At 35.6% G+C, this 20,756-nt stretch overlaps 1 protein-coding gene across 1 annotated transcript; it reads right to left on the bottom strand.

Moving 5' to 3' along the window:
- Positions 1 to 2,672: 2,672 nt before the first annotated feature.
- Positions 2,673 to 8,279, bottom strand: LOC110918670 (fimbrin-2). The gene is made up of 14 exons (XM_022162947.2): positions 8,021 to 8,279; positions 7,451 to 7,621; positions 6,632 to 6,873; positions 6,357 to 6,528; positions 6,165 to 6,203; positions 6,013 to 6,081; positions 5,795 to 5,911; positions 5,492 to 5,703; positions 4,428 to 4,583; positions 4,147 to 4,346; positions 3,898 to 4,055; positions 3,317 to 3,413; positions 3,158 to 3,249; positions 2,673 to 3,068 (listed from the first exon to the last, which is right to left on the bottom strand). The coding sequence occupies exons 1-14, from the start codon at positions 8,108 to 8,110 to the stop codon at positions 2,895 to 2,897; spliced, it is 1,989 nt and encodes a 662-aa protein (XP_022018639.1). The 5' UTR covers positions 8,111 to 8,279; the 3' UTR covers positions 2,673 to 2,894.
- Positions 8,280 to 20,756: the final 12,477 nt, after the last annotated feature.

Raw genomic sequence — 20,756 nt, 5'->3', positions numbered from 1 at the left:
TTTTAATCGAGTCTTAGGTCTAGATAGGTTAGATTAAGATTGGAATCAAGAAAAGTGGGTTATTCATGTAATTCCGCTTGAAATGACAACACATTCATGGAATTCCGCTTGAAATGACATGTTGTCATTTCAAGCGAAATCAGGTTAGCTTGTAATTCCGCTCCAAATGTCACTTAGGTGATTTCGCTTGAGTGTGTTTCAAGCGGAATCAGGCAAGCTATAAATAGGTGATGTGTGATTTCAATTGTATTCATTCGAGCGGAATCAGGTCATTACGTGTGAGTCGAGGTGCTGCCGAAATATTGTCAGAAATACGTGTAAAAGCTCACAAAAGCAGTAATAGAAAGAAAGTTAAAGAGAACAAGCTGTTGTGACGTTGTTTACTTTGATTCCGCCTTAGTAAATGATGATGAACTGCTTATACTGACTGTTTAGGGTCACGGAACGATCCAACAAAAGGACAATTTACACACAACATGCACCGTGAGGGGCGGGGAGGGTTAGAGAAAGAGATCGATAAAGGGTGTAGGAACTGAAAAATGTAAAAATCAGAATTGGTTGACTACAAGCATTATAATTATTTACAGCTAAATTGATCAAGACACGAAGAGCAGAGCTCAATAGAAATTTGAGTTTGGACCCTCTCTTTCGTCATTTACACCAGAAACTACAAATAAAGATGACTTAACAAATTCAATTATTAAATTACTAAACTAATATATGATGACAATGAGAAGAAACTAATAAAATACTTGCAAATAAAGATGACTTAACAAATTCAATTATTATATTACTAAACTAATATATGATGACAATGAGAAGAAACTAATAAAATACTTGTTTTGTGATGGAGCAGACCGTATTCAAATGTGGGCTCATATGATATTTTAGGGTTTCATATTAGTGTGTTTAAAAGTGGGAAATTAAATAAAGATAAAAAAAGTTAAAGAATAAATTTAAAACTTAGGCAAAATAACATGAATTGCTCTTGTTTAATTTTAAATTTTAATGGTGTTACAAATTTGGATATATTTGGCACTAATTTATACATTTCAGTGGTCCAAGTGAGGAAAAAAACAACTTTTTTAAATAGATCTAGCAAAATTGCTAGTTTACTCTTTATTTTATTTCAAACTATTTCGGATTTGGAAATATACTTTTAAGATTCGCAATTATATAATCCCTGTTACACCCCGTTTGCGGTATCCGCATATAATGCATTTATGTGTGGGCCCTCGGGGGCAAAAATGAAAGTGCACTAATTTTAACGTTAAATAACTAATTTCGTGAAAATAACATTAAAAACGGGGGACGGTTAATCATGCATTATGTGGTGACGTTGATAGCAGAAGGACAAGGGGGTACATGCACTAATCGGCCTTTACTGAGTGTTATGTGCCTTAGGTCTAAGGCTTGATGCAAAACTACTATTGAGCCGAATGTCTCATTGGAAATAGTCATTCTATTCCTACGGGGTAAGGTTGTGTATATCTTACTCTCTTTAGGCCATATCTTAAATTTGCTATTAATGGGATTTAAAAAATATGATGATGAATTATATAATCTCTATGTAACGTTATTTTGTTGGAAACAAAACACATGGTGGACCAGATATTTGCCTGTTGGTTAACAAACATCAAACATTTAAGAATGCCAGCACTCCTCGACTTCCTCTTCTTATTTTTCTTAGACTGCACAGTATGAGGACCGTCCCCCTTGCGTCCTGGTTCGGCGCCGTTCCGCACACCGTCCCGCCCCCTCCCGTCTGCGTCGTGACTGTCTCCATGGAGACGTTGGGGACGATCCACAACAGGACAAAACCGACCCCTTTTCAATGTGTTTCCTTTGCAAAAATAAAAAAAATATTTAATTGCCATAATTAGTGGGGTATGATCATCCTCCCATTTCCAGTGTTTTGCCACGGCGGATCATCCTCTATAGGTCTATGATGTGGCGCCTACGGGGCGGATCATCCTCCAAGGGAGGATGGTCACCATACCGCATAGCCTTAGGACAACATGATTTTTCAATCTTTGGAAATATCAAATATCATATAACGTTTTATATTCATCATTATGCTTGTTTTTCACCGTTATACTTAATTTTTAACACCATACAAACACGACACAAAAATAATCAAGTTTTGAGTTTTCATGCATAACCCATTTATAAGATAGATAATGTTCAGGTTGATCTATTGACCCCATTAACGTTAAGTTAAACAAGTTGACCGACCCACTAACTCGTGTATGACCCGTTTAACCCTTTTCCACATCTCACCATCCCGATTAATACGTTTACAACTTGATTATTACCCGTCAACCTGTTTGACACATTTAGATAAATGAGTTAAGCGGGTTTGTTCAGGTTACACATATAAGTCATGTTCAGGTTGTATAATTCAACTCGCCAATCCATCAACCCTACAATATGGACACCCCTATGCTTAATAATAAGTCAAAGATTCAAATAAGCAACTATGGAGATCTCCTATCATCCTAGCAAATGTGCACAAAATGTGTCGGTCCATGATATATGAGGTCAAACATTCCTTATGAATCCATGATCTCTCTTGTCTATGGCCGATGTGAGATTTACCTTGGGTGTTACAAGAGGTGGCACTCACGCCGGGTTGACAGATTAATAATAAGTCAAAGATTCAAATAAGCAACTAAAGAAAAAAAAAAGCAAGATACCATTTCCATTCAAATACAATTCTGTAACTATATACACAAATATATTCTTATAAGCAAATCTGCACTTGGAACGAAACCAACTTAGTTCCACTTATCTGGATACAAAAATTTAGTGCAACAAAAAAATAAAAAATACAGATAAGAATTGTAAATTACTCTACAAGAACTTGAAACTGAAAACTTATCTGTTTGGCAATCTCAGTCTGTCGATGATTCGGACTCAGTGTCATATGTCGTGGAGGTTGAGCTCGTCTCAAGTTGATTACCAATATCACTATCTGATGATCCACACGATCTTTGATCTTCAATTGGTTGTTTGAAGAACCAGTACATTATACTTGCTGTTAATGTCAACATCATCTTCTGGTTTACCTGTAATGTTTTAAAGTGATTTATAAAACCAAACCGCTTGAAGTATTACAAATCAAGAAAAACGATGGCGAATTTTGAAAATACTGTACCTCGATTATGTCTTCAGGTAGCAAAAATATTGAACAGCCCATTTTCCTGGCGATACTGATGATATATGTTGCATTCATTTGTTTCTCTTCGTCTGCATTGAAAACGATCAGTTAGATATAGATTTTTAAAGTTGGGAATGGGTGAATGAAAAAGCGTACCAGTCTGCCCTTTGGTAACGAGGCGCCAGTTAACAATCCGAGGCTGCACAGCACTAAGTAGTTCAAGGAAAAATATTCCATCTGATAAACTCTTGTCCTGAAAAAAGGAATCAATTACAATCACGCGCAAATACTTTTAAAATTTCAAGTAAAATGCCATTTTCGTCCCTGTGGTTTGACCAGTTTTGCGAATGTCGTCCAAAAGGTTTAAAATCTTGCCATTTTCATCCGGCTTGTTAACTCCATCCATTTTTCTTTGTTAAGTCAGAGGTATTTCCGTCTTTTTTGTTAATTTAAAGAGAAATTCAGTCTTTTTCAAGGGTATTCGGTCTTTTTACATAAAGTGAAAAAGACCGAATTGTCCTTTAAGTTAGCAAAAAAAGACGGAAATACCCCTGACTTAACGGAGAAAAATGGATGCGGTTAACGAGCTGCATGAAAATGGCAAGATTTTAAACTTTTTGGATTCAAATGTGGAAAAACAAACCTTTGCATGAAAGTCGCAAAACTGGCACAACCTCAGGTGGGACGAAATGGCATTTTACTCTAAAATTTAAGATGTATACATGAAAAAGTTATACCTTGAAACTTTTCATACAAGTCTGACTTCCCGTGCTCTTGACTTTGGTATTAGCCCAATCTAATATGTCGGAATCAGTGAATTCCTTCCCGAGCGAATAAGATCTCAAGTACTTAAGAAGCTGTAGCATGTTGAATCGCATCAACTGCCATAAATAAGCTGGAAAGACCATTACATATACTTTCGTCAGAACGGGCCCATGTTATTATGTTAATGTAACACGATAACTATTATTAGATAGAAAACTCACCCAGTATTAACTTTTTATTCCCCTGAACAATATCGTTTCCAGCAATGTTCACCAATGAAAACTTCAACTGTTTGCCAATTTTAACAACTTGATTACAGTTTTCTACTTTCTTGAATGGCATCTTGATAGGTGGCTTGTTTGCAATTTTCCAGTTAACGATTCCTGGTGATACCTTGTCAAGTGCTTCCAGTAGTACCCACCTGGTGTTTGAGGGGGGATAAAATGAAGATGTATTTTTTTACTAAATTAGCAAAAAGATAACATGTGAAGATGATACTCACCCGTTTCTGACATCTTCAAAGACATTGTTGATGTATGTTGCTACACCAAGACTGTTAATCCAGAAACGAAAAGCGTTTTCTTCTCTGCTGATTTGCGCTTCATCTGGTGATACGTCGAGGAATGATACTGGTTTTTCTGGGGTTGATAATCCATTCCTGAAGAAAAAGTTTAACTTATATTTATTGAAATGTGAGATTAAAAATTAATTACTAAGTCCACTTGCAGAGGAAACCTCAAGTGGATAGTTGTTTTCCTCTTTACATTACACATAATAAAATAACTTACATAATTGTATTATATAAAATTAAGGGCGCATTCATTACAGAACTAACTTTCAGTAGATGACCGCATAGGGCTGTAAACGAACCGAATGTTCAGCGAACGATTCGTGAACTGTTCGGCGGGAAGTTCATTTGTGTTCGTTCGTTTAATCAATGAACAAACACGAACAAGAAATTTCGTTCGTTTAGTTAAATGAACGAACATGAACAGAGGTTGCGTTTGTTCATTTATGTTGGTGAACGTTCGGTAATATGTTTGTTTATGTTCATTTTTTCAATAGTTTGTTCATGTAATTTAATTTTTATATTTTATTTAAATACCTTAAAATTTAAACAAATAAAATATTTAATAAGTATCAATGTATTATATATTTTGTTAATGAACGTTTGTTAGTTTTTGTTTGTTTTCATTTGTGTTCATGAACATTAGTTTGTGCTTGTGAAAGTGCGTTTGCGTGCTTTACCTAAAGTTAACAAATGAACACGAATACGTTCATTTCCTTAATGAAAGAACACGAACTGAAAATCTTGTTTGGTAAGGGTTTATAAACAGCTCATGAACACATATATTTCCTTAAAAAACGAACACGAGCAAGGTCGTTCGGTTCGTTTGCAGCCCTACGACCGCAAGTAAGCACTTATATGTAGTTCTAGACAGAATAATATTAGTTACGTGGTTACATAATTGTCTTATGTATCTATGTGATTCTTGTAGTTACATAATTGCTCTTAAACCAGTTCTGTATTAAACTAACTAACAAATTGAAAAGAATAACTGTTACCTATGCTGGAAAATATGAGCCACAAAGGCAAGATTAAGATTGGGAGAACCTTCTACAATGTCCTTTGCAGTCAAGTATCTCTTACAACCCATCCTATCAGCATGTTCAAGAACTAATGTTGCTCTTTTGAAAGGATCTCTAACAACCAATGTTGACGGATTACTATGCTCCGGAGCTAGAACATTTAAGAGGTATGCATAAGCCTCTCCATCCTGCACAAAATAAATACATTCACTAAATCTCATTAACATCTGTTATTTCATCCATACAGTCACATCCCATATGGTGGACATTATGTTGTACCTTCACATCAGATGAGAAGTTTGTAACTGTTTTCCTGTATTCTGTCTTCTTTAGATGAAAATTCATCCACCTAAGCAGAATCTTTTCTGGTGGCAGACTCATAAGCTCCTCCACATCCTAATAGCAATAAAACAAGGAATTTTATATATTGGAACAGATAAGAGGATGTGTTGTTTATTGAAGTTAGCACATACTTAAATGAAATATAGTTTCATCACCTGATTATCACCAACTAATTCTACCAACTGAGGCGTTTTCTTCAAATCGAGGTCTGCAAGTAATTGTATCTGTATGGGAATGCATTAAAGCGTTTTAGGAATCAGGATTTGAGAAAATTTCCTATGCATAGTCAGTCATGAAATTAACTTACTTTAATTATTTGAGATATCACTCCAAGCACAAGATGCCGCTGAAACAAAAGGAAATATTGTTCTTAGTATACCAGGATCGTAAGAAACCGATAACTGGAAAATATACTTTAACTACGCAGCAAATCAGTGGTTTCTTAGACGATACTAGTTGTATAATATTATGAACCAAAACACCGAATTAAAATTCTCACCCTTCCTTCAATGAAGTCCTGTGTTCCTATGTTAACCACAGTGCATCCTATCGCTTTGGCAGAGTTAAGGCATAGAGTGTGATTCTCATTTCTCTCCCATGGATTAAGGACCGTTTTAGTATTAATCGCTCTTTCATCAATTGTCCCCGGGACTGCCACGTTAATAAGCTTACTGCATCAATCATTAGAAATAATTTCTAGTTAGCAAAATCAATAGCATAGGCTTATCTTATAATTCTATATCAATCTCAAACAGGTCATTAGTTGAAAATCACCAGATAAGAACTCCGTCTTTTGCGATCTCGAACAGATCATTAGTTGAAGGGTCAATAGGAAGGAACTTCTTTAGAAAGCTATCTTCTCCAAGATAATTATTAATGTGTCCAACATATGAAGCTTTTTCAGATTCACTAATGGTGTGAAGCAGGGTAGATGTAGGCGATTTGAGGAATGCGGATGAGTTTTTCGCACCCTTTCCCATTCTCGAGGTTGCATGGGCTTGGAGATTCAAGTAAACCTGTCAATATGTCATCACATTAAGTTCATACCTAGGCTGAAACAGCATAATGGATCCTAGTAGTATAACTATCAGATTAAGTGATTAACCACCCATGAAAATTCGTTTAATCATAATATCTCAAATTAAAACTCTGATCAGTAGGTTAGTTTGCCGTCAAAAAAAAAAAAAAAAAAAAAAAAAAAAAAAAAAAAAAATCTTATCGGGTATTGTTTAACTGTAAAGTTCATCCATTCACGTGAGGAGACATAACAGTTGTTTAATGCTTTACTTCAAATAAATAATTATTAGGTGAGAGAGTGAAACTGTGTAAAGGCGTAAAGCTATGTATATCTACTTTATATTCATTTAATTCAAACTAACAGTAACACTTTCACATATTCAAATTCAAATCCTTCTGAAAATTATGCAGATCTATGACTTATTTTTACATTTTTACAATAAACCATCTCAATTGCCAGTCAGATTAAAATTCTAGATCATTAATACTTAGATAACCATATAACCAGATAATCATAAGATCAAAATTAACTACCATTACACATATGCAAATTATTAGGTTTGAATATATATTCACCCGAAGAAAGAGTTCGAAATCAACTTCATCGCCTAAATTCTGATACGAATCATGAAGAAACGCAGCTCGTTCATCTTCAGTGAGATTCTCTCCTACGTTCTTCAGTTTTGACATCCTCGATGGCAAATCACCAAGCGTGAGGCTTCCGGTTTCTCTCCTCATCGTCAGAAACTGATCATCAAGTAAAAAAACAACAAAACACCTCATCAGATCAACAGCACAACAATTGCAACATAAAACTCAGATTCAATGAAATCGCACACCGATTTGCAACGTTACACGATCTCAAACTCTCATTATCACCGATTAACAGGAAAACCAGAACAAAACACCTCATCAGAACAATAAATGCAGCAAACACTCAGATGCGATGAAATTAAACATAAATTTAAACTGTTACACGATCTCAAACTCTCATTATCACCGATTAACACAAAAAAAAAAAACAGAACAAAACACCTCATCGAAACAATAAATGCAGCAAAATCTCCGATGCAATGAAATTGAACACGAATTTGCAATATTATCACCGATTAACATAACAAAAATCAACGAATCGTAGCTACTTACATGCGATTTCAAGCTTCTAAGCTCGACTTGTGTAAACTGATTCTGTAGCCATGGATCTGAGACGAAAACACCGAAGTAATTGCTTGCCATAACTGAATAACCGTTGATGCTATGAATGCTTGATTGATGAAGAACTGTAATTGAAGTAAGAGAGAGAGAGAGAAGATAATATCTCGGTTTCTCTCTCTAGAAGTGATGAATTACTCTCTCTCTAGATGAGTGAAAGGCTCACTATATTATCAGGGGAAGCAGAGGACGGAGGTGAACTGGCAGATTTCAAAAGGTGTTTTTGAGAATTCAAATTGTGACGATTTTGCCCTTGTTGTTTAACTACTACTCTTTTAGTTTCATCATGAGGTCAGGGTGTGAGGATACTTAACAACCAACTTCAACTTACTTTATTATTATTTTTTATTTGAATTTCTTGCAATATAGTCCCTATACTATTTCTCTATCTTACTTTTAGTCCATTGATTTTTAAGTTTATCTATTATTGGTTCTTAATCTAAGAGTATTGACATAGGAATGTTTTTTTGTCATCACCCTATACTTTTATATTATTTTAAGAGATTGTAACAACAATTTTTAATAAATATTTATATCTTATTTTCATTGGATATAAAGCTTAAACACTTCTAATTTTAGCATTGCGAAAAAACATAATAAAAACATGGACCAAGCATGAAAGCTTTCTAAAAGTTGTGATCGGTGGTATAGGTTGCTTTAGGTTTCGATGAAAAACCCACGTTGGATGTGTTGTAAGACCACATCTTCGAAAGCCTTGCTCAAAAGGTTTACTTTTGTGTAACCATAGATTGTAGGTTAGGGTTCTTCGAAATAATGATAATAGTGAATTTCAGCTTTCTTAGAAAACTAGATATCGAAATCAATGAGGAAGAATAAGGTGACATTTTCTTAATGTACGTTCATTGAATATCTAATCGTACATTATAGTTGCTTCTTATATGCATGACAAAGAAGATAGTTTCTTAAAAAGAATTACGTGCTCCGTATAGTTATATTTTACTAATAATGAAAACATATATAAGTTAAAATTGTAGATTAATCATTTCTTACATACAACTTGTTTATTAAAATAATATAAATAAATTATATCTAGTATAGGTGGACCCTACAATTCCATAATCAATACCATAAACGAGTTTTAAGAACAAGTAAATTAGATGATGTGATGATATAGTGGTGGCAATGATGGGTAATTAACGTAACCCATGTTAAGGGTCAAAACATCTTGCTTACAAGGGGAATATCAAAGACACCAGTTTTCATCTTTACATAAAAGGATTTTAATATACGCAATAGTGTTAATTTTGACCATTCTTGATATTAGGCTTGTGGTTTATTTGAGGATGTCATTTTGAGAGTAAATTATGATTTTGGTCCCTTTGGTTATATCACTTTTACTTTTTAACTAAAAAAAATCTTTTAACATCTGAGCCCCTAAAGTCTTTTTTTTTTTCTAACTTTTTTGGCCTCTAACACTAACCTCATCCATTTACTTTTAGGGGCCAAAAGGGTTAGAAAAAAAGACGTTGGGGGCAAAAATGGTTAGAAAAAAAGACGTTGGGAGCTCAGATGTTAAAAGATTCTTTTTTGGGCTAAAAGGGTAAAAGTGATATAACCACAGGGGCCAAAATCTTGAATTGGAGAAAACTTGGGTGTAAACGGTCGAGCTGAGCCCGAGCTCTTTTAGACTCGATTTTGGCTCACTTAGAGTATTATTTCTAAAACTTAAGTCGGTTTATGAGCAGTTTTTCAATCTCGAATTCGGATTGGTTATTATATATTAGCTAATTTTATATATTTAGGATCTTTTTCTATATATTTTTTTAAAACATTATGTATATTTAGTTATTTTTATTAGGATTTTATATTAAATAATAATGATGATAAAAATATATTAAATTAAAATTATATTAAAATGGCATCGTTAAGGCTCACGAGCCTGCTCAAAGCTCGTTCAAGCTTAGGCTCATTTATTATACAAACTTAATTTTAGCTCAATCTCTGGCTTGACCTCGTTTAAGCTTGTATCAAATCAAACTTTTAACAAGTCGATCTCAAATATTTCACATGCAGCTTAGCTCGTTTACATCGTCTAGAGACACTAAAATTCTTTGTAAGTTTGGAATGAATGCATTCCCACCATCATCACCATCCTTAAGCCATAAGTGCCACATCACTATTTTTCCATTGCATCATTTTCGTATCGAACCCATGGAAATAGATCCTCACCATCATGAGAAAACTCATTATAAATGAGAAAATAAAAAAAAAAACTCTAGAAAAAAACACGTTGCAGACCGCATGGAAAAGTGTTATCCGCAAGGGCGTTTTTTATTACACATTTATATACTTTTTTGTTTTTTTCAAATTTTTTTTGTATATGCTCCATATATACATTATATGAAAAAATGAAAATTTTGGGAAAAATGTACTATTACACATGTGTAATATATTATGATACACCGTTTTAGCCTTGCGGACCGCAAGCACTTTTTCATGCGGTCTGCAAAGTATTTTTGCTATAGTTTTTTCACTAGAATGAATTTTCTCATAATCCCTCCCCATATGTGTGTGTATAAAAGATAGTGAGAGGAGAGAGAGAGACCGCGCACGCTTGAGTATGATGAGGACCACCATCCTGATTCAAGATGGAATTCTCTGTACGGGCCTAGGCGGGAATGTTGTGTTCATTTTGATACCGAGTCGCCATGTCATCATCCTTGTCACACCCCAGCTAAAACGGAAACATGTGGATATGATGAATCATATATCACTAACACATTGCTACAAGAGAAATACTATATGCATTCAAGTCAAAAGATGTCGTGAACTACGTTCGGCACGGAAAGTCTAAATGTAAGCAGGCAAATGTATAAATCTCAAATCACACTGCAAATATAAACCAAATAACACGAACAATGTCTCAATAAAAAATGAAGAGTCTAGGCATAAAGTCCTCAATGAAAGCCTCTAACCAAGTCAAAATTTGTTGCCATCTCAAATGAACCTTAGAAACATATTAGAAAGTGTCAACTAAAAAAGTTGATGAGTTCAAACGATATTTGTATCGAAATAGTTTTTGTTTTCAGATGGTATGAGTACATGAATAGTAAGCTCTTGAGTTTAAAACCAATTAGTTGCTTTTATGTATTATGTATTATTGTGTATAAGTAAGGTGATGCACTGAATTACCTGAATCCAGAAATTAAGCCTGCAGAAAAGAGTGTTTGCCTCGGTTAATGCCCTATCACAATACATTAAAATGCACTACTGAAATATGGAGTCAAAGATGATTGTTGGTTGGCACTACTAAATCATGAATGGGGTGTTAACCCAAATTGTATTACTTTCAGCTCCCTCCCGGAATTAACTGGTTATGAGTGGTGATGCGGGGACTTAATGTGTGATAAACTGAATGCTTCATGTGTCCACGCCCATGATAACTTATTAAACAATGACAACCCGCAATTTCTCAAATTCAATCAATACACTTTTAACTGATGATGTTTATTTAAATTACGTGCGTTAGACTTAATTTTGTTAAATCAGGTCACATGAAGTCTAGCATAGCCTGTTACGTGCACAAAGTTTGCATTTTTAGACATTGGTGTTTATCGTGTCGGTAGACGATGTTATTTAACGAAACGAACATCGGTGATGACCTAGTAATAATATTAAGTTCAGAAATATTATTATGTGCCTAGATATTATTTTAGTAACAAGAGTTAATATAAACAATATATAAAACCCTAATTTGGTGATAATTCGATGTAACTTGCGATTAAATGATGTTGTGAAAGCACTGGATCGATGACGAACATCAACATTGCACTTGATTCATGACGTGAAACAACAAAAACATAAAAGACAGAAAGATGTAGAAGATGAAATCCTTTATTATTGAATCATTCATCACAAATTACATAAACCGAAAGAGTATACATCATCTACAAGCTGGTTTAGATCACTAAGATCTAAACCTAGCTTTCTCTCACTAACACATAGTTTTCTCTCTCTCGAATGTGCACACACTGTTGAAGGATTGCAAGAGTTTGTGAGAGTTGCAGCTTGTTCACCTAATCTAACCTATACACACCTATATATAGGCTAGGGCAACAACTCAACAAACTCGGACACTAAGTTCTGACAACAAACCCTAGTCCGAATTTGTGACTTAACAAATTCGGACATATACAATAAACAAACAACTATGAACATATATAACAAAATCGGACACCTCTAGTTCACGTTTAACAAATAAATTCGGACTCCATCATGCTTCAACACCTTTGTTTACTTGAACCTTTGACTTTGTTGACCAAAACTGATAAAGCACAGTTACCCAGCAAGAGCTGCAAATACAGACTCCCCCTTAACTGTTGCTCAGTTCTGTGTGGCATCGATAATCTTCAGTCACCGGATACTGCACTTACAAACTCCCCCTTGACTGATGATGTCATGCCTGCTTTCTACTTTGGCTAAGACTTAATCTTTCCGGTAGAGCACAACGATCTTCAACCCTTCTAACGAAACACTTGCTAACGATCACTTAAATGGCCGCTTTGTGAAACCTGAAGAATCTAACATCAAACACTTTAGATCCTCCCCTCAAACTATTCCCGAATCAAGTTAACACGAACCAACCTACAACCAAATGTAAGAATATCGATCGATCCTTGATCTTCAAACTTAACCGGCAGCAGAAAGAAACATTGGATTTCCAATGCCCAACCTTGAACACTTCAAATTCCGCAAAGACATAAAGTTCAGTTAGATAAGTTAATAACAAACTGAACTTTGAAAAAGTACATCCACCATCTTGATCAAGATCTTCAACCCTTCATGTATGATCTCATCTCATCACGTATCTTCATGAATCAATCTCCTATCTTCACGAATCCACTAAATCCCCGATGGCTTTCATCTCCGATCTTCCCCTCAAATCAAGAAGCACCACATTATTTCAAGAACAGACTAGCAACCGTCTTGGAAGAGGGACCAAGAAACCAATCTTCTCTACTCTGAACAGCAACTTAATAAGGCTTAATCTTTAACTAGTCGTCAACCGAGAAATCAATTTCATCACGTCAATACTTGATTAAAAACACAAACAGACTTGACAAAACTCCATCACACACGAGTTTTTTCACGCACAAGCTTTAGATTTATGAAGAAAATAGGAAATTTTTACTCCCCCTTTTTCTTTGTAAATTGTCAACGTCCAAGCCACGTCACCTTCGTATCTCTTCAAATGCCCGATAAAAGTCCAAATAGTCCGAAAACTCTAGAACGGACCAAACAAATAATATTATGCGAACTTATATTTGACATGATAATATTATATTATGTATATGGCCACCTAAATAATGTGTAAGTAAATTTTAGAATATTAACATTTGATATTTATAAAATGTAACAATTTAGATTTTTATAAAATATATCAAGCATGCTTAACATAATTATCTAGACTATACTACAACCACCCGAGACCCCCCCCCCCCCACCAAGTTGTCCACTCACACTCTCTCTAGTCTCCCTCTAAAAATTCATTTCACCTAAGTTGGAACTCACAAACCCTTCATCAGTTGGCTCCTAGAGAATTTATTTTCATTTTAACAAAAACGCAGCCTGTCCCCTTCTCCCTCTTCTTACTCTCGGTCGAACCCACTCTTTCCCTCTTACTCTCTCAAAATTTCCATCATCTATGTTGAAGAACTTGGATTTGGAGGCTTGTTTTGATACAAGAAAGATTAGTGAAGCTTTGGGAGGAAGAATCACACAAGAACCTCTATCTAAACCCTAAAAATTCGTCCCTAGTCTTGTATTAGTGGTAAGAACACCAAGAACCCTAATTGTGTTTATTTGGTTTTTATGGATTGCAAGTGTTATATCTAGCAAAGAGATGTTATAAACGTAAGGTTTTCATGGATAAAACAAATAACACAAAATGTATGTGTGTGTGCTTGGGCCAAAAACCCTAAGGGGTGAGTAGGAATTTTTGTTGTTGGTTGTTACTTGGATTATTAGGTATGTTGATGTGTGTTATAGATAATGTTGATATGTGTTAGATAAGTTTGATTATAGGAAGATTGTTTTGGATGATAATGATGATTTTATACATGAATATGTTATGAGGATGACTTGAATATATGAACATGTTCTTGAGGATTTGAATGTGTATGAACATGATGTTCATGATTATGTTAGAAACATGATGAAAATGAATACTTGAATCTGGATGATGTCTTAATGTGTTTTCTGTGGATTTTTAATAAAAATAAGTTACGAGCCTTGAAAAGTTCTATTAAAAATATCGTTTTGGAATATATATATATATATATATATATATATATATATATATAGGATTAGGTTCAAGAGTGAACACTAGTGTAGCTTGCGAACTGAGTGAACTAATCCTGGCCATACACGTGTGTAGATCAATGGCTAGGATTTGATGTTGAAATACACTAGTGTATTTTACGATTTGATGATGAGATCCTGGCCATACACGTGTGTAGATCAATGGCCAGGATTTGTTCACTCAGTTCGCAAATACACTAGTGTTCACTCTAGAACCTCACCCTATATATACATATATATATATATATATATATATATATATATATAGGATTTAGGGAAAACGGTGAGAAGTGTGAAAACGGTGAGAACGGTTATGAATCGTCTGATCAAAATAATCTATGGATTAGATTGGCATGGTGGCGTTTTCATAAATAACATAAACTTTTTAAAGTGGATGCGCTTCAATAAGGGCAAAAAGGTAAATGTGCATCTACAAAACACATCAAACAAGACCGAAACATATATACTTCCCAGAGAAACCTCCCCAACTCCTACGTTAAATGCGAAAACCCTAGAAAACACGAAACCATAAATAGTATGGCATCTAAAAATCAAACAAGACCCAGAGGCAAAAAGCATAGTGAGTTAACTTCGATTTACATTATGCTAGTTTTATGATGTTTTTGGCGTTCTAATTTTATCAATAAATGTGTAGTTTCTATGGGTGTGGAAGAGGAAGGGTTATCTGCTCCAAAACGCCAAAGAACCACCAAGCAAAGAAAGAAGACAACAACAAAACATGGTACAGATGGTTAGTTTTTATGATGTTTGTTTGTAAAACTCCGTATATCATGTAATATACTTTGATAGTTTGTTATTAAATGCCAAAACATGTATCGTTTGTATAATATTGTTTAACTGTATGAGAACGCCATTTTACATATATCATTTGTGTTATTAAACGCCATGTATCATCTATGATTGTCTTATTGAACAACATATATCATTTGTGTGTGTTATTAAACGCCATGTATCATTTGTGTTATTAAATGCCACGAAAAACTAAAATGCCATGGAAATTAATAATGTTTTATAGGTGGAGAGGGGTTGAGAGTAAGAATAAATGTGCACACCGGGAAGGCCCAAAACGCCAATAAGAGGAAGGCCTTAAGTCAGGATGTTGAGGTTGAGGAAGAACCATTTTATGAGTTCAGTGGGACTAGGGTTTTGTCAGTAAAACCTACAAACTTGACTTCTTGGTTTATAAAGCTAAATCAATATCAAAGACAGGCAGTAGAAAGCATGGGGTTTGGTGCTACACTAAGGATGAAAATAGACAGCATACCCGCAATGCTTGGGTACTAGTTGGTTGAAAATTACAATGAAAGAACAAATAACCTAAATGTTGGCAACCATACAATACATATCAATGAAGAATTGATAAGCCATGCAGGGGAAAAGAAGGTCAACAACTGATGACCAAGTAGTGGTTGAGTGGAGAGCACAGTTCAAAGGGACTGCCTGGATTGGCAGACCAAGTGTGAAGCTCCTAAACTTTCTTGTAGCATTCTTCACTATAATTAGGCATGCAAGTGATAATGCGGTCGTCAACCAACAGTTCTTGCACAACGTTAAATAAAACATTCAAATAAACCAACTGAATTGGTGTGGTTATCTCATCCAATGCTTACAACACGCCAAAACCACATGGTCTCCAAAAAAGCATTTAACAGGGCCCTTGATCATACTTGCGGTAAGAAAAAAATTCCCTATATAATAGTTTACACAAAATAACAATTTAAAAAATAAAAATCCCTTGTGTGACAGCTTGCCTTGGTGAATGATGCTTGCAATAGAAAAAGACTGGAACGAAAAGAATGATACCCGATTGAGTGTGTTACAACTTGAATCTTGACATGTTTGAGGGTGCACTGGAAAATTACTATGATGGCAAAGAAGTTTAAAAGAAAACTGTTAAGAAGGCTAAGGAAGCTACACCCAAGACAGCAGAAAAAATGCAGGTTGTTGATGAAGAAGATGTTTGTGAGTGCATTTATGTCTATCGCCTTCGTCAATCCAAATCTTTGCAAGAACTGAACAAAACGAGGTTTTATTTTGTAAATATAGGGGAATGACATTATTGTAAATAAGGAAACCTTCCTTATTGCCATGGTGATGTGCGTGTAGTGTAATATAATTTTAGATATATTTTTAAGCCCTTTTTACACTTTTAGCCAAGTTTTAAATTTATAAAACACGATATTTACTAACACTAAACACACATATGGGCAAGTGCACCCATCGTGGACGTAGTATAGTGTTGGTAAGATACCGAGGTCGTCCAAGGACACAAGAGCTTTTAATACCGGTTTATCCTCAACGTCTAATCAAATCAAAAAGTTAGAAAAATGTTTTAAACTAAGAAAAATAAAAACTAACTAAATGATGAAAAATAAAATAAAATAAAAACAGATAGACAAGATGAATCACTTGGATCCGACACGTGTATTAGTATAACCTTTGATTATTTTCGCACTTTTGCACTTGTTTAAGAGATTATCTTAGTTATTGTAGTAGGCCCCTTTTTCGGAGGTGACGTTACCCTCAACCCAGTAGTTTGAGTCAGCAAGGATACAATCCTAAAGGGTTGGATTATTGAAAGATAATGAATTAAGTTATTAATGCAAATTATGGTAGGCCCCGCTTTTGGCGGTGACGTTACCCTCGGCTAAGTAGTCTGAGTCAGCAGGGATACAGTCCTAAATAGCCGGGTTATAGTATTAATAGTAGTTAGCTTATGAGGGGGTCAAAGAGTTTGGATCCCCGCCATCCAATACCTATGGGCATTGAAGGAGATCCTACTAAATTTGACCCAGGTCCCAAGCAGGACCTCTAAACGCTGAACAAGGGCAAGACCTTTACCAAACCGTTCCCTTAACCCCCGACCAGGTAGCCAACATACCTCCATATAGACCGTGGAGATATGAATGGTGAAAATCTTTTATTTTATATAGACAGTAAAATAATGTCAAGACACCACGGACAAACGATAAGGAAATATCACCTTCAACATAAGTAACTAGTTATTAAAGTCATTAATACAAAACCAAATAAAAAGTGCAAAAGATTAAAAATAAAAAGTATTATACTAAACACTTGTCTTCACCAAGTGATGTAAGAGACTTAGGCAAACATGGCCTTGATTGTCAAGAACTCTTACGATCAATCTTGGATCCCGAGACGACTCACACACTCTATGATGGACAATGGATGATGGTGGTGGATGATGGTGTTATGGTGGTGGTGGGTGGTGGATGAAGTGTGAGAGAGGTGGTGTGCCAAGGGATGAGTTGAAATGAAGCCAAGCACTCCTATTTATAGGCTGAACAGAAGCCTGGGCACGGCCCCGTGTCCGCTGGACACGCCCCCGTGCCCGTCTGACACTCTCTCTCTTCATTAATTGTAATTCAGAATTACAATAAATGCACCTGCAGCACTCTGACCACGCCCCCGTGTCCGCTGGGCACGGCCCCGTGTTGAGCAATAGAAGCTTCTACCACTTTGTCTTTTGTGCCAGGGCTGACCATTCTGGACACTGCCCCGTGCTCACTGAGCACGGCCCCGTGTTGAGCTGGACACGCCCCCGTGTCCGCTGGACACAGCCCCGTGTTCAGCTGGGCACAGCCCCATGCTCAGCTGGGCACAGCCCCATGCTCAGCTTTCTTCTTGTTTTTGCTTTGGGAGATGCTGTCGAGGAGTCGGGCATGCCACGTTTCTTCCTTTTCTTTGTATTTATGTTGGATTTGGCTGCATTTTTGCTTCTTTTGTTCATTTAAGCTCTTTTAACCCTGAAAATACAAAAGGAAGACAAAAGCACACTTTTTCCAACATTAGTACTTAAAAAGGGCTAGTTTTATGCCTCATTTGATGTAATTTATATGTTGCATTTTACACACATCAAATACCCCCACACTTGAATCTTTGCTTGTCCTCAAGCAAAACTCTTTAATATGTGGCTTACACTCCCAAATGGAATGGGTAGAAGAGAAGGTTTTGGGCTTGTCTTGAGTGTCGGGAATCCAAGATCTTTATTGGGTTTTATTTTTATACTATTTACAATCTTATTCGTTATGATTTATTTAGAACGTTTCATAAGATAAATTACTTATTTGGGCATAACATGCCTCTTTAAAATTTCATTTATATACAAGTTCACATACCTCACGGGGGATCACTCAACACTCGGCCGAAGGTGTATTTTTAGTGAATCACTCGAGAGCTGCATGGGACTTATTCCTACCATAAGCTTGCCAAGCAATCATTCCTCCTCCTTTTTAACTTTATACCTTTGTAAATATCAAGAGGACTTTTTGGGTGAAGGGTTAGGCTTGGGCTAAAGGTGGGTGGTTGGGTTAGTGGTTAGTAAAAGGGCGAAAAGCGTAAAAAGCGTCGGTTTTCGTAAAACACTTTTTTTTTTTCATGTTTTTTTTTTTTTTTTTTTTTTTTTTTTGATGAAGCATTTTTCAAACAAGGATTCTTTTGATGAGCTTGTTTGTTTATTGCTAACTTCATTTCTCTCTTTTTTTTCTTTCTTTTTTTTTTCTCTTTTTTTTTTTTTTTTTTTTTTTTTTTTTTGTGTGTCACAAGAAAACCGAGCTTTGTTACTAAAATAAAGGGTTTAAAATGAAAAAGTTTTGGTGGGTAAAGGGTGTTTGTTTTGGGGAAAGAAACGAAAAGGTTTAGGCTCAAAGGGGTTAACTAGGGGGATTTTGGGTAGGTGGTAAAAAAAAAATAATGGTGTTGAAAGAAAAAAGGGTTAGTCCTAATGCCTCCATCATTTACTTACTTAGGTTTAAGTTGGTAAGGACCGGGAATGTAACATCGTGGCAAGTTCTAGAGTTGTAAGAAACCAAGCGGCTATTCACACAAGAAACGAAAAATGAGCATTTAATCTAAAGATGTGTATTTGTATGCTCAATAAAGGCTCAAAACTCACTTTTGTGGGAATGGGTTTTTATGTGATCAAGTATATATAATCAAATTTTAACTAAGCTTGTCATGTCGTTTCATAATTTTCTTGTGTTGGTTCTTTTTATCACGACGCTATCGTTTGTAAATTTGTAAAAATATAACCTTTTTAGAACTTGTTATTCCCAAATTAAACCAAGACAAGTAAAAAAAAAACGAAAAGTTTTTGAAAAAATTTGGGGTGTTTAGCGGTTCCAATAGAGTTTTGTGTAAGGCTTGTAATTAGGACTTGCAAAATTCAAGGTTTTAGCATCCCCCCACACTTAAATTACACATTGTCCTCAATGTGTCCCAAAAATAAGTTTTTCGGTTGATTAGAATGTGTAAAAGTGGATTAAAAACAAGATTTTATGTTACTGGGTAGCTGAACACGGGGTGGTGTTGGCTGAGCACGGCCCTGTGTCCAGACTGCCAGTACCAAAAGTAAACAGAAGGCTGGGCACGGGGGCGTGTTCAGTGAGCACGGCCCCGTATCCAGGTACCTGAACTGGGCATTTCTGCAAATTTTTGGGCACGGGGGCGTGTTGGGTGAGCACGGCCCCGTGCTGAACTTGCTGTAATGAAGAAAAATTGTCGAGAGGCTCTGTTTTTGTGCTTGGGGTGTTGGTTCAAGCTTCCCTTAGTGTCCTTCATCATCCCGAGTGTGTTTTATTCCTGAAAATTAAAAACTAAACTAGAAAACATAAAGGTTAATCTAAACTAAACTACGGATAGTTCCGCGGAATGCCTCCGTGGTGCGCCACGTTTATAGGGGTCCTTGGCTAGACCATCACCTTATCAGGTGGCTCTGGCTCATCTTCAATTAGGGGGTCGTCATTGCCAAAAGGATATTTCATTGAGCGCTCAAGATCTATGCTCCTTTTGAATGCCCCTAATTGAAGAGGTAGATTGTTGAACTTCCGGTTTTTCAAAGCTTCATGAGTTTTTACAAAAGGTCGTCCCAACACTAGAGGAGCGTCATCAAGGATGACAAAGTCGGTTGGGATTACCATTTGATTTGTTTGAACCAAGATATCCTCAACTACACCGATTGATTTTATTATTTTTCGGTCGGATAGAAAAATGGGTATTTGAAGTGGAGTAAAATCACTAATACTTAACTTTTCAAAAATGTAGTTAGGCATCATGTTAACACAAAGATCTTTATCAATGGTGATATTGCTAATAAATGAATTTTGAAAAAAAACATGGAACCGGTGTGATGTTAATTTCAAAAGGATCTTCCTTTATTAGCGAGGTTTGATCATTAGTTAACTTAACACTTACCATTTCTTTGATTTTAGCACTAGTGTTTAACTCTTTTAAAAACTTGGCATGAGGGGTTATTAAACAATGGTTTTCGAAAGTAGGTGATAAGAGAATAATTTCCTCTAAATTAGAC

The sequence above is a fragment of the Helianthus annuus genome, chromosome 16, assembly GCF_002127325.2.
Source record: "Helianthus annuus cultivar XRQ/B chromosome 16, HanXRQr2.0-SUNRISE, whole genome shotgun sequence".
Lineage (NCBI taxonomy): Eukaryota > Viridiplantae > Streptophyta > Magnoliopsida > Asterales > Asteraceae > Helianthus > Helianthus annuus.
Note: the sequence above shows the minus strand (reverse complement) of the source record. Positions and strands in the feature narration are given on the sequence as shown.

What these genes read in the sequence shown, in the direction of transcription:
- LOC110918670 (XM_022162947.2), bottom strand. Translation starts at nt 8,110, where the DNA reads ATGGCAAGCAATTACTTCGGTGTTTTCGTCTCAGATCCATGGCTACAG. An exon ending in TTAGAAGCTTGAAATCGCAT is followed by an intron (nt 7,622 to 8,020) that starts GTAAGTAGCTAC and finishes CTTGATGATCAG; the next exon opens with TTTCTGACGATGAGGAGAGA. An exon ending in TACCTGAAGACATAATCGAG is followed by an intron (nt 3,069 to 3,157) that starts GTACAGTATTTT and finishes AAAACATTACAG; the next exon opens with GTAAACCAGAAGATGATGTT.